Genomic DNA, 15,155 nt, shown 5'->3' with positions numbered 1-15,155 from the left:
TGTGTGTGTGTGTGTGTGTGTGTGTTTCCTATCCTTATCATTGTTTTACATTTTGTGTAGTTCCTTATCTTTGCCTTTTTGTTTTCCTCTTTGGAGTGTGTTTTGTGTATGTTTGTGTTTTTATACTCCTCTCCGGGAAGGAGGATTTTGTGAGGTAGGCTATAGAGGTAGACTCAGGCTGGTAGAGGATTGATATTAAGAGAATTGGAAAACATGGCTCTTGTCTTTTAAGAAATGTATACTCAATAGTAGAGAGAAACAAATATAAATATGTGAAATATAACTCAAGAAAAATAATGCTTCAATATATTTAGTATATGATTACTGCTATATAAATAAGAGAATATATTTTGGCATTCAGACTAAGTAAAAACTTGCTTTAGGCCAGGTTAAGAATCATTTTATAGTACTGGTAGAGTTTGGTCTCGATCTTGAAGCATGGGTAGGATCTAAATAACTCAAGAAGACAATATAGGGTTCTTGGAAAGATTATCAATCTTTTTTACAGTTTCATCGTGGGGAAAATGTTTCACCCATTAAAATATTGCTATGTCTGGGGTTGCTATAAAATATGGTGTGTGATTCACATGTTTGAACAACTGCAGCCCATGCACAAACAAGGGAACGTGTATGATGCTTTATAAGAATTAATTAGTTGGGGCGCCTGGGTGGCTCAGTGGGTTAAAGCCTCTGCCTTCGGCTCAGGTCATGATCCCGGGGTCCTGGGATTGAGCCCCGCATTGGGCTCTCTGCTCAGCGGGGAGCCTGTTCCCTTCCTCTCTCTCTGCCTGCCTCTCTGCCTACTTGTGATCTCTCTCTGTCAAATAAATAAATAAAAATCTTTTAAAAAAATTAAGTAGTTTTATGTCCTTAAATGTTTGTGAAATCACGTATCTGCTTTTATTTTCCACTTCATGTCACACTGAATGTCAGTACTTTTTACAACATGAAATTGATTTCTAAGATCAAAACTTTTTATATGAAGTAAGAATTTGTCCTATTCTTCCCATCTTTTTCCAGGAATTAGATGTTAAATCAAGTATTTCCTGCCCTGTTCTGTGTCAGGGCCGTACAGGAAACCATTGCAGTTGGCAGATGAGAGGTAATGGACTGCTTGAGGAGGATAATGGTGGGGCGGACAGTGATGAGATAAATGTGTGGGATGATTTTCAAGGTAGGGTTTATTGGCTAGTTGCATCTTGTCCTTTGACTTTCTTTAATCAAAGATGATTCTGAGATGCTGAGCCCAGATGACTAAGAAGATTATGTAGAAGAATACAGGTACTTGAGTTATATTTTGGGTATATTGAATTTGAAGTTTTGGTAGCATGTTCAGGGATAGTGGTCTAGACAGACGTTAGAAATATGAGGTTGAAATTTTGAAGAGAGATCAGGTTTGACGGTAAAATCTAGGAGTTCACGTAGAGGTGATAATTTATGTTGCATGGGGAAGAGAGGAAAGAACAAGTATGAGAAATTCAATTTTGGTTATCATGGTTAGCAGCAAAAATTTCAATAATTACTAATCAGTTAAAGCATCTGTCTGTTTAGACTTTGTAGGTAAGCCCTGAATGATTTTTTTTATTCCATTCTCTAATTTTTGGACCTCTTGCTAGATGGCAATAGTAGTTAATTCCAAGGGCAAGGAAGGCAAGTATTGAAAGAGTTTGATAGCATAAGCCTAAGCTAAACATTTTCATGTGTTTAGTAAACTTACAGTCGACAGTACTTTATTTCCAATCCTTTTTATCCTTCACGTCAGATCTATAAAGTAAGTGTGAATTTTTTTTCTCTTAATATCCGGCTTTTGCAGGATGGTTCAAGAATTATTCCTTTTGTTGGTTATTTCTCTATTATCAGGATCTTTTACTGTGTTCAGAAGAGAGGAAATGAATTTAGAATTTAACTAGATTCTGATCTTCCCATGATATGGCACAAAGTAGTTAAGAGAGCTTGTCTGTTCTACTGTATCTTTACACAAGTATAAAGCTATAAATATTTATGTTCAAGGGTTTTGCCATTTTGATTTCAATTTCAACAGATCCCTTTTGGACATTCACCGAATTTGGAGGTATTAAACAGTGAATCTACTTTAGAATATAAAGGAAAGTATCTTTAACTATCAATTTATAAATTCTTATAAAATATTGCCTGATTGTGTGAGATATGTTGATGTGATTGCAAGATATCCAGTGTCGGGGTAACACTGGTTAACAGTGGAAATTTAAAGAATTATTAATATATTAAAGCATCCTTTTTTTTTTTTTTTTTTTGCATCTTTCTGTTTGGTGACTTTTTTGAGGAATAATTCATACTGTGAATTCACTTTAGATATATCTAGTCTGTCTCCCCTCCCTCCCACCTTGTGTGTGCGTGCCCTTGTGTGTATACATTCTAAATCTCACTTACCATGATTAACAGCATGAGTATGTGCATATGCATGTATACGTATATATACATAATCACTCTGTGTGTGTATGAGTGATTATGTATATATGTATACATATATGTATATGTGAACATATATACATATATATACATATATATATACATACACACACACACACACACACACACGTATATAGATAGATAATAGAATTTATACCTAATAGTTTATTCTACTGATTTATCATTTGACACCATTGCATTTCTTCGAAATTCCCTGTACTGGCACTTACTGTTCTTTTGTACCAGGCATCATTTTGAGCACTTACCATGTAGTAATTAAATTACTTCTTTTAACAACCCTCTGATGTGCAACTGTTACCCCTGTTTGAAAAATAGGAAGCTGAAAGACATAGCTAGTGACACCAGAATTTGAACTTGAGCATATATCCATTCTTTTAACTACCATGCAAGACCTATTTCTGTAAGCTTCTGTTGCCTAATCTAAAAAGCAATAACAAAAAGATTATCTTTTAGGGTCACTGGTAGGGTTAACTGAAGCAATGCATGTGATACAAAAATCTATATATTAATGATCATTTAACATAAGCTGTTGTCTGGCCACTTTTCTGAAATTCTTCTAGTTCTTTTTTTCCTTTGTCTCTTTTATAGTTCATTCTTATTCTGCCCATTTTTTGAACACTGGTATTATTCTAGGGTTCCATTTTTGGCTTGCTGTTTTATATCATTCTATATAATTTCCCTTCAGTAGGTTTATCCACTTTCCTAGTTTTTAACTACTGCCTGCTACCTGTAATCTGATGAGCCAATTGTATACATTCCCCCTGAGCTGTAGACTAATGTATCCAAATATCTGCTGTATATCCAGCTTCTGGCATCCCCACATGTCCTTCAGGCTTGAGATGGATAAAACAGTGGAAAAATTTTAATATAAAATGGAACCAAAGGATATGAAGTGGAGAACCTCATACATGTGCCCTCAGAAAAATGAAACTTAAAGACTGAGACTGATTTCTCATAAATGCTTGATTTATAGAGGATTGAACTTTATCTTCTGACTGACGAGCATCCACCAAGAATCTCTCTCATCTTCACACTTGCCGCTTGGCTCCTAGCTGGACTTTCTCCTTTTGTGCTCCTTGCCCATAAAAGCAAACCAAGCTGAACCTTCAGCAGACTCTCCTATAGCTTGCTGCAGTTGGCCTATCCCAAGCTGCAATTCATCAACTATTGCTCAATAAACTTGATTTTTGGTAACTCGAGGTTGTCTTAGTTTATCTCTTTTCTCTTAGATAGACATTACATGGTATCGAAAGTGGGATCTGAAGGAGGTGACCACCAAGGAATACCAACGTCCAGAAATAAGTGAGTTTCCTGCACTTGAGCCCTTTGCACTCTTTGTTTCTGCAAATAAGGTAATTTTTCAGTTTGGCAAATTTCCTCTTAGGTCTTGAGTTCCCTCCTTTGGTGGAGCTCTCTGACTTTATTTGTGATCTGGATTAGAACAGATTGTCCTTCTGGTATGTACTCTTATTTCTGATAAAGGGATCCCGGTTATCAGAATTTTCTAAGGGTGGCCCTACCCCTTCAGGAACACTGGCTGGTTTTATGTTAAAAAATTACAGTCCTGGGGCTCCTGGTTGGCTCAGTTGGTTGAGCACCTGCCTTGGGCTTAGGTCATGATCTCAGGGTCCTGGGATTGGGCCCTGCATCGGGCTTCCCCCTTGGCAGGGAGTCTGCTTCTCCCTCTGCACGCCCCATGCATGTTCTCTCTCTCTCAGATAAATAAATAAAATATTTTAAAATTACAGTCCTTCCTCACACACGTTTGACTAAGTAAACCAGTCTTGCTAAGGATAACCTAGAAGTCCAGTGACCATTATGTGGAAACTTTGATTTCCCCATACTTATTTTTCTCTAAGTTAGAAGACCATGGCTTTACTATCGAACAATCCAAATGGGATAGTTATTTTAATTGCTCTCTGGAAGCTTCTAAATGTGTTTAGGATTCTAAAATTGCCTCTTTACAAATACTGTTTCTAAATTGACTGAAGAAAATAAACAACTAACATATTAAAAAACACCAGGGACCTCTTCCTTGGGGTAACCAAGGTTTTCCCTAGCCCTACTACTCCACCTCCCTATATTCCCCTTTACCTCTCTTAACATTTCTCCTCTCTCTGAACTTCCTTTCTTTCCTATTATTGAAAACCCATCCACTGATCCCATTAAAACCTTCCCTTTCAAAATTAAACTGGAGGATCCTTCTAAACTACCCCAGATTTCCTACATCCCATTGACAAAGGCCAAAGTTAGGACTATAGTTTAGATTTTTCCCAAGGTAAATGGGAATCTCCATGCATTTGCAGAGGAATTCAGTATTGTAACTCAAACTTACCAACCTGCCCTTCCATCTCTTATCAGTTAGCCTACCTGCTTGTCAGAGAAGGTCATGCTCAACAATAGATCTCCTGTTTGGGGGGGCCCCTGGTTGGCTCAGTGGGTTAAGCCTCTGCCTTCCGCTCAAGTCATGATCTCAGGGTCCTGGGATCAAATGCCACAAGAGAGTGGGGTTCCCCCTCTCTCTCTGCCTGCCTCTCTGCCTACCTGTGATCCCTCTCTCTCTGTCAAATAAATAAATAAAATCTTAAACAGCAACAACAAACAAACAAACAAACAGTTTGGGGAAATCTCAAGTTCCAGGCTTTGTGCGGGGGGTGCTTGCCTTTTTTTTTTTTTTTTTTTTAAGATTTTTAAAATGTACTTCTTTGCCAGAGAACACAAGCAGGGGGAGTGGCAGGCAGAGTGAGAGAGGAAAAGCAGACTCCCCACTGAACAGGGAGCCCAAGGCAGGCCTCAATCCCACAACTCTGGCATCATGACCTGAGCCAGAGGCATATGCTTAACCCACTGAGCCACCCAGGTCCTCCAACAATCTATAAGATTTAAATTAAACCAATCACTGCCCTTTTATATGATCAAGTTTGTGGTATGGTCAAAGGCTACATGAAGCCATCCCTAGGGCCTTCCTTAAACCTTAAACCAGAGCAAAATTCAAGCATACGTTCAAAAGCCTACTAAATCTGTCTATGACTAATAAAGCAGACTCCAAGTCATTTTTAAAAATTCTGGACTTTCCATAGATGTTGAAGCCACTCGGGTGGCTTTTATTTATTTTTTTTAAAGATTGATTTATTTATTATAGGAGGGAGAGAGAGAGTGCCTACCCACATGTGAGAAGGAGGAGGGAGAGGGAGAGGGAGAGACAGAATCTCAAGCAGACATAGCTTAGAGCAGAAGCCCGACCTGGGGCTTGATCTCATGACCCTGAAATCATGACCTGAGCAGAATCCAAGTTGGATGCTTCACTGAGCCACCCGCCACTGAGGCACCTGCCGCTCAGGCAGCTTATAATTCCATGTTCATAAATGGCCTAAACAGAGACTTCTCCCTGTTGGTCGAAAGAACCCATATAAAATGGGAGACAATGTGCACCCCTGACTTGGTCAGTTTGGATAATCTGTTAGCTTGCGCCATAGAAACATGACACCAGAAAAAAGATAACTAAGATTTTGAATATTTACCTTTAACAGATGGGAAATCCAAATCCATCTTACTGGACTATATCATAATTGCAAAACTCCTGGCTATTAGAAATGGATTGCTAGAAATTGATGTAGGAGCTACACTATCAGTGCTCAACCCCCCTACAGTTAAAGAGTCTCTTCATCTAAGTAATACATATATTCAAATAGTGGGGTGGGTGTGGGTGTGCGTCTTCAAAAAACCACAACATGTGCCTATTTCTCAGCCCATATATTTGTCAGACCTTTGCAAGTGAGCTACTCATTTGTCCTCAATGATTTAGTTCCTATGTATTTCTTAGGATAAAATTTCCTGGAGAAATCTAATGTTGCCATTTTTTCTGTCAAAAAGGAAATGACCGTTTAAAAAATATTTTTAATTTTTAATTTTTATATTTTTATATATTTTTAATTTTTATATATTTTTATATTTAATTTAATTTAATTTTATTAACATATAATTTATTTAGTTCCCATATATTTCTTTGAATAAAATTTCCTGGAGAAATCTAATGTTGCCTTTTTTTTCTGTCAAAAGGGAAATAACCCTTTTTCTAATATTATTTTATTTTATTAACATATAATGTATTTGCCCCAGGGGTACAGGTCTGTGAATCATTAGGCTTATACATTTGACAGCACTCACCATAGCACATACCCTCCCCAATGTCCATAATCCAGCCACCCTAGCCCTACCCCCCACCCCCCAGCAACCCTCAGTTTATTTATAACCCTTTTTTTTAAAGAGGATTTTTAAATTTTATTTTGTTTATTTATTTGACAGCACAAATAGGGGGAGCAGTAGGCAGAGGGAGAGGGAGAAACAGGCTCCCCACTGAGCGGGAAGCCCAATGCAGGGCTTGATCCCAGAACCCTATGATCATGACCTGACCCAAAAGCAGATGCTTAACTGACTGAGCCTCCCAGGGGTCCCAAAAAGGGAACTAACCCTTGAGTTTGAATCTAACACTTAGGAAAATTCAATCCCCTTTGTCTTTACTTGTACTCTACAAACCAAGGATGTCTAAACTTTGGATTCATTCCCATTATTAAACCTAGTAACCTCAACTCCGGGCAAGATCCTCAACAGATGTAGACAGAATTTATAGTGCCCCTCCCATTAAGATCTAGATTGACCCCTCAAAAAAATTCTCCCAAGGGAAAACAAAAAACAGCACCCTATAAATAAACCCTACAGGACATAAGACTTATATAGAGGACTATAAGGCTCAAGGACTCCTTATCTCTTGTACTAGTCCTTCTAATACCCTATTTTGTACATAAAAAATCCAATGGCTGAGAATAGATTTGTCTAAGATCTAGAGTAATAAATAACAACTTAATTTCTTGCTATTATCCAGTCATCCTTAATCCCCACATGCTATTGGTATCTGTGCCAACTGAAAGCAATTATTTTACTCTGGCTGACAGAGTGGATTTTCTTAAGATCCTTTTTGATAAGGATAGTATCTTTTTGCCTTTACCTGGGAAGGACAATAACAGACAGTTGTGCCTCAGGGCTTTACTGAGAGGCTTCTCAACAAGTTTTAAAGGCTGACCTAAATGACATAAAATTGTCTGGAGGCTGTGTTACTGTAATATGTGGCTGATTTGCTTCTTTGCTTGCCCTCCCAAGGCTTCTCACAAAAAGAGTGTTTACCCGTTAAAATCTTAGCTGTTAAAGGGCATAGGGTCTCCAGAGAAAAATTGCTATTTATCCAAACCAAAGTTCAATATTTAGGACATGCATTCATTCATTCATTTATATTTTTTTATTTATTAAGATTTTATTTGTTTATTTGAGAGAGAGCAAGAGCGAGCACAAGCAGGGGGTAGTAGTAGCGGGAGAGGCAGGCTTTCTGTGAGCAGGGAGCCCAATGCAGGACTTGATCCCAGGACCCTGGGATCATGACCTGAGCCAAAGGCAGACACTTAATGACTGAGCCACCCAGGCGCCCCTATTTAGGACATTTAATCTCAGCACAGGGACGACACCTAGATCCTGATAAGCTTCAAGGCATTTTGAACTTTCCAAACCCTAAAACCAAATGTTACTTAATGGGGTTTTCTTGGGCTGGCTGGTTATTGTACTTGGATCCCAAATTTCTCCTTAATGGTTTAGCCCCTGTATTCCACATATAGCCTGTTGTTTGGGATAACCAAGATGGTTTGGTCTTCAAGACCCTGCAGGAAAGCTTAATAAATCCATCTCCCCTGGGACACCCAAATTATCAGCTACCCTTTTCCTTTTTGTAGGGAAGGGAATATCCTCAGAGTACTTACCCAAAAGCATGGGGTCTATCACTGACCTCTAAGTTACTACAGCCAAAAATTAGATCTAGCAGCCTGAAGATGCCTCCCCCCACCAATACCTTACAGCTATACCTCTACTGCTGCTTCAGTAAGACTACAGAAGAGCTTGTTCTGGAATCCTCTTTGACCATCTTTGTACCCATCCTGTCAGGGCACTCACATTCACAACTACCTTAAAATAATATGATTCTTAACACCTTTCAGCCAGCTATCTAACCTTTTGTGAAATTCTCATATGAACTGTCCCTTATATCACTCTCTTTTTAAAAAAGATTTTATTTATTTATTTATTTAACAGACAGAGATCTCAATCAAGTAGGCGGAGAGGCAGGTAGAGAGAGAAAGGAGGAAGCAGGCTTCCTGCTGAGCAGAGAGCCCAACTCAGGGCTCCATCACAGGGATCATGACCTGAGCCGAAGGCAGAGGCTTTAACCCACTGAGCCACCCAGGCGCCCCAACCTCATATCACTCTTGTTCAAAAAGCAGAAATGTTAAATTTTAATTAACTCACATTTTTTCTTTTCTGGTAGATGTTTTTTGTTTTTGTTTTTAAGTTTTTTATTTATTTCAGTATCTCTACACTCCCTTTGGGACTTGAACTCATGACCCTGAGATCAAGAGTCACATGCTCTTCTGACTGAGCCAGCCAGGTGCCCCTGGCACATGCTTTGTGTATTCTAAGAAATCTTCATCGAACTTAGGAGTCCTAGGTTCCCTATTTTTTTTCCCCAGGAATTTTGAAATTCTTGTTCTCAGATTTAGGTCTATGGTCAATTTTGAGTGAATTTCTTTTCTGACTTCTCCTCTGTCTGGTATTAATAAGCTACTTCAGGTTTCCTTTTGTTAGTGTTTGCATGATATATACTTTTCTATCCATTTACTTTTAACCTACTTTATATTTAAAATAGGTTTCTTTTATTAATTTTTCATTATTATTTTTTAGTTTAAATTCAGTTACTTAATATATAATATATTATTGGTTTCGGAGATAGAAGTCGGTGATTCATCAGTCTTGTATACCACCCAGTGCTCATTACATCTTGTGCCCTCCTTAATGCCATCACCCAGTCACTCTGTCTCCCCATTCCCCTCCCCTCCAGCAACCCTCAGTTTGTTTCCTATGCTTAAGAGTCTCTTATGGTTTGTCTCCCTCTCTGATTTAATTTTGTTTTATTTTTTTCCCTCTCTTCCCCTGTGGTCCTCTGTTTTGTTTCTTAAGTTCAACCTATGAGTGAGATCATATAATAATTGTCTTTCTCTGATCAGTTTATTTCATTTAATATAATACCCTTTAGTTCCATCCACGTCATTGCAAATGGCAAGATTTCATTTTTCTGATGGCTGAGTAGTATTCCATTGTGTATGTGTCTGTAGTGTGCACACCACATCTTCTTTATCCATTTATCTGTTGATGGACATCAGGGCTCTTTTCCATAGTTTTGCTAAAATGGGTTTCCTTTAGACACATATAGTTGGGTCTTGCTTCTCCTCTGCCCTCTACAAACCTGAGAATCTCTGCCTTTCAATTGAGTGGTTCAGATCATTTATATTTAATGTAATTGTTGATATGGTTAGATTTAAATCTACCATCTTGCTAGTTGTTTATAGATTTTCTATTTTCTTCAGTTCTTTGTTTCTTTTTTTTTTTCTTCTTTGTTCCTTTTTTCTTCTCTCTTACCTTCTTTTGGATTGTTTTTATTATTACATTTTATCTCTGCTATTGGTTTGTTAATTTTACCACTTTTGTCCTTTAGTTGTTGCTCTAGGGTTTACAGTATACTTCTTTAACTTGTGTAAAGTCTACCTTAAAATAATATGATACCTAATTATTTTGTAAGAGCCTTGCTGGATATGTTTCCATTTCTTTCCTCCCGTCCTCCTACTAGTACTGTCAAATATTTGACTTTTAATAGCACTCTAATATGTTGTTACTATTTTTTGCTTTAGAAAGTCAACTTTTTTAGGAAAATTTTAAAAAAATTATTTATTTGAGAGAGAGAGAGAGCAAATGTGTGGATGAGTGAGGGGAAGGACAGAGGGAAAGGGAGGGAGAATCTCAGGCAGACTCTTTTTTTTTTTTTTTTAAGATTTTTTATTTATTTATTTGACAGAGAGAGAGAGAGATCACAAGTAGGCAGAGAGGCAGGCAGAGAGAGAGGAGGAAGCAGGCTCCCTGCCGAGCAGAGAGCCTGATGCGGGTCTCGATCCCAGGACCCTGGGATCATGACCTGAGCCGAAGGCAGAGGCTTTAACCCACTGAGCCACCCAGGCACCCTCAGGCAGACTCTTCACTGAACGTAGAGCCCAACTCTGGGCTCAGTTTCAGAGCCCTGAGATCATCACCTGAGTGGAAATCAAGAGTCAGGTGCTTAACCAACTGAGCCACCCAAGCACCTCAAAATTTTTAATTTTTAAAATTCTGTTTTTTTTTTTTTTAAGATTTTATTTATTTATTTGACAGACAGAGATCACAAGCAGGCAGAGAGGCAGGCAGAGAGAGAGGAAGGGAAGCAGGCTCCCTGCCGAGCAGAGAGCCCGATGCGGGACCCGATCCCAGGGCCCTGAGATCATGACCTGAGCCGAAGGCAGTGGCTTAACCCACTGAGCCACCCAGGCGCCCAAATTTTTAAAATTCTTAAATTTACCCTCATGTTGACCATTTTTAGTTCTCTTTATTTTTTCATGTCAGTCTAGATTTCCAGTACTATTGTGGGTGAATAACTTTCTTAACATTTCTTGTTCTGTGTTCTGCTGGTGGTGATTCTTCTCAGCTTTTGTCTGTTTTTCTTTTACCCTCTTTTCTGAAAGGTATTTTTTGTGGGTACAGAGCTTTGTATTGACAAGTTTTCCTTTCCTTTGAATGCTTTAAAAATGTCACTCTTGGTCCACTGACTTACATAGTTTTTCTAATTAGCAGTCACTTCCAATTTCCTCCTTCCCGCAGCCATTGGCAGTCGTTAATCTTTTTGATCTATAATAGGTTTGCCTCTTCTAGACATTTCATATGAATGGAATCATACAATATGTGCTCTTTTGTATGTGGCTTCTTTCTCTTAGTGTAATATTTTCAAGGTTTATCCATGTCGTAGCATTTAACAGTATTTCATTCCTTTTCATGGCAGAATAGTGTTCCAGTGCATTGATATACCATATATTGCCTATCCATTCATCTATTGATGAACATTTGGGTTGTTTATACGTTTTTACTATTATGAATAATGTTACTATGAACATTCCTATACATATGTTTGCATAAACATATGTTTAAATTTATGAAAAACTGCCAACCTGTTTTTCAGAGAGGCTGATTGAATTTCACATTCTCACAAGTATCTAGAAGGGTTCCAGTTTCTTCACATTCTTGCCAACATTTATTGTTTTTTGTTTGTTTGTTTTGTTTTTAATACACAATTTATAGTCATTTTAAAGTCCATTATCTGGGTGATTTCTGTGTCTTTTCTGCCACATTTCTTGACAGTTTGTTGTTTTTTTCTTGCTTCTGTTTGTGTCTGTCTCTTTTTCTAATTGAATTCTGGGCATCATATGTAGAGGAATAGTAGACAACAAGGTAAATAGTGTTTTTTCCTGGAAATGGACCCCTCTCTGCTTCTGTCAGATTGTTAGTGTTAGGGACTCAATAGTGTAATCTGTAGGTGAGCTGCTTTAGGTTTTGTTGTTGCTGTGGTTACCTTCAGTACACTACAGACTTGAAATTCTTCAGCTCTGGGCTGTTAATATCCTGTGCTTAGTGTTGGGCCTGGTATGCTGAAGGGTTTTCCTTGTTGTTCCTCCTCAGGTCTCAACTTTTAGCAGGCCCTGCTTATCTATAAGATAAGGGATTTCTCGACACTCTCTCCTTCCTCCTCCAACTGTTGATGCTTTTCCCTCATGAGAATCATGCTGGAGGCAAGGGGTCATTCTCCTCCATGATGGTTTGTTTGTTTTTCAAATGCAAATATCTGTGCTTAATCATCACCCACAAAGTTCTCTTGTTCTCATTCCCAGTCCATAACCCCCTCAAAAGATAACCAGTATTCTGATTTCTACTGTTGTAGACTTGTTTTGCCTGTTCTTAAATTTTGTGTAAAAGAAATCATAATGGTATTCTTCTGCGTCAGGCTTCTGTCACTAAACAGTTCTGAGATTCTTCCATGCTGTTGCTTCTACCAGTAGTATCTGATTTTCTATTGCCATGTAGCATTCCAGTCTATTAATATACCACAGTTGATCAGTAAAGATTATTTAAACAACTGGATACTTGTCTAATTATCTAATTAATCATCTTGTAACTTTCTTAAAGGCTTGTAATTACCCTGAAAGTAACATGCCAACTTTGGCTTTGTTGCTCAGGCCAGAATTCAAAGCCTCATTCATCTTTGTCACCTCTCTTCATACCCCACTTGTCTTCTAATCAGGAAATTCTTTTTATTCCTCTTTCATATCTGTGGCCTGTATCCAGCCACTTCTCCCACTTTTATATCTCTTGCCCTAAGGTCTGTTCTCCAGGCAGCAGCCAGAGGAATCCCTTAACAGACATCTCTCATCTGCTCTCAACCAGCCTCCTTTCTCACTTGAGAATAAAATCTCAGGTTCCGACTGTGGCCCTTCAAAGCTCTTATCTGGATCCAGCTACCTCTTTCTTTTTTTTTTTTTTTTTTTTTGGTATACTTATTTATTTATTTTGAGAGAGAGAAAGAGAGCGAGTGTGCGCATACATGTGCACACAAGTGTGAGCAAGTGGGTAGAGCATTAGAGGGAGAGAGAATCCCCAGCTGACTCCCCAGTGAACATGGGGCCAGACACTGGGGCTTGATCTCATGACCCAAGATGATTATTTTTTTGGTTTTGGGGTTTCGTTTTTTTTGTTTTTTAAAGATTTATTTATTTATTTGCTACTACCTCTTTAACCTTATTTCCTACACCACTTTCCTTCTCTGACTCAGCTTCAGCTGCTATGGACCACTTGCTGTTTCTCTCTGCCCAGGAGGTGGCTCTTAGCCCACAGAGTCCAATACCTCGCTCCCTCATTTCCTTCTGGTCTTGGCTGAAATGTTACCCCTGGGAGAGGCTTTCCTTTAATGACTGTATCCAAAAAACTTTCCTGCCTCATTTTTCTTGCCTTAAACACTATTGTTTTTCATAACACCTCAACTGTTTTTATTATTTTAATTAGTTATGTGTCTCTACGGCTATCTGTCACCCCACTGCCCTCCATGAAGGCAGGGGCTTTGTTGTGTTCTTAGCTGAATCCAGTGTGTTCTAGGCCTGTCATGTCAGACCTTCAGGAATCATTTTTGAGTTATCGAATAGGGTAATTCTTTAGGACTTGAGAGCAGATTTAATGTTGATAGATCAATTTCTAACTATAATATAATATTCAAGTGGCTGGTTCTTTGATGTTAACATTGATCTGTTCAGGCTATAGGCAGTGGTTCTTTTTATCCCTTTTTTTGCAGTTTTCAAAGAACACATTTGCTTAATTTTTAAAAGCGTCTATTCAGAATTAGAAAAAGAAGTAGTAAACATAGAGTACCAGCTCAAAATTTTGGATTATTCCACATTGTTACTAACTGTTCCAAATTAAGACATCTGGTGACTGGGGAAGTTTGGTTTCTCTCTGTATTTGGTTAACCAGCTGGTTGTTCTGGAAAGGCAAACACAGTTGATTGTTCTTGTTGAAAGAAGCAAGGCATTCATAGATTTAATTCAAAGGGTGACTTTTGGGTGGAAGATTTCCTTGAGAAATTTGACATCTCAGGATGTTATTGAGGAAAGTGTCTTTGTTTTTAAAAAGATACTTGAATGTTATATCTGGAACCTGATACTTGAATGTTGTATCTCATACTGCATGAGAAAGTGTGTGTGTCATTCCCCTACCCCACCCCCCTTTCCTTGGTAACAGATTCCTGCACTTAAAAACTGTGCTTTCCTAAGAATTTCAGTGTATGAGATGCCATATGTTGCTGCAACCAGTATCTTGAACATTCATGTGAATAAGAATAGCATATTCAGACTCACTGAGCAGGATTAATCTACAAAGACATTAAGTCTCAGTCATTAATGAATATGATATTTAAAATGACATTAAAGTTGTAGCAGATGTCAGTTTAGCATACCTTCCACTAAATATTCAGCACTTCTTCCTAGTTTAAAACAAATGGCTCTTTGGCAAGTTGTTTCAAAGCCCATTCTGTGTTAAACTATACACACAAATTTCTCTGAATTTCTGATATAAACGTTTTCTGAGAGATGTTCTGCTGAAGTTAAGCCAATGCATACTTTTTACCCCAAGGTGGTGTTTTTCTGAGACGTACTGATAATGAAGAGGAGTGACTGTTACTATGTCACTCTTCCCAGGTTTTCAAATAAACATTACTTGCCAGATTCCTAAATTTTACTTAAGCAGTTTTGCTTCAGATACACTGACCTGAGATATGCTTGATAAACGATAAGCCTCTTTAATATCCAGCATAGAGAGTTTATGGCTACCATTTGACTTGTCATGTTTGCCACTAGCACGTGACATTAGACATCAGAAGCTACTCCTTCCAGGTGCTCTACTAATATAGCCCTCACCCCCTTTTTAAAAAATAAGTATAGTATATGCTTGTTTTTACAGGTAACATAGGCTGCCCGTATTTTTTATTTATTTATTTATTTTATTTTTTATTTTTATTTTTTTTTTAAAGATTTTATTTATTTATTTGACAGAGAGATCACAAGCAGGCAGAGAGGCAGGCAGAGAGAGAGAGGAGGAAGCGGGCTCCCCTAGAGAGCAGAGAGCCCGATGCGGGGCTCGATCCCAGGACCCTGAGATCATGACCTGAGCCGAAGGCAGCGGCTTAACCCACC

General features: G+C 38.3%; 1 protein-coding gene across 2 annotated transcripts in view; it reads left to right on the top strand.

Annotated features, from left to right (window-relative positions):
• The first annotated feature begins 3,056 nt into the window (after positions 1-3,056).
• The window catches only part of LOC111161772 (WD repeat domain 89), a 28,066-nt gene continuing 15,967 nt past the window's right edge, over positions 3,057-15,155 (top strand). Inside the window, exon 1 of one of the 2 annotated variants that reach the window (XM_022525713.1) lies at positions 3,057-3,771. In XM_022525713.1, the coding sequence (XP_022381421.1) occupies positions 3,710-3,771 (62 nt within the window). In that variant the 5' untranslated portion in view covers positions 3,057-3,709. Of the gene's footprint in view, positions 3,772-3,799; positions 3,822-15,155 lie in introns of those variants that run through there. The other variant, XM_022525722.1, reaches the window with a different exon arrangement.

This window comes from Enhydra lutris, unplaced genomic scaffold, assembly GCF_002288905.1.
Source record: "Enhydra lutris kenyoni isolate GAN:26980312 unplaced genomic scaffold, ASM228890v2 scaffoldscaffold4, whole genome shotgun sequence".
NCBI lineage: Eukaryota > Metazoa > Chordata > Mammalia > Carnivora > Mustelidae > Enhydra > Enhydra lutris.
Note: the sequence above shows the minus strand (reverse complement) of the source record. Positions and strands in the feature narration are given on the sequence as shown.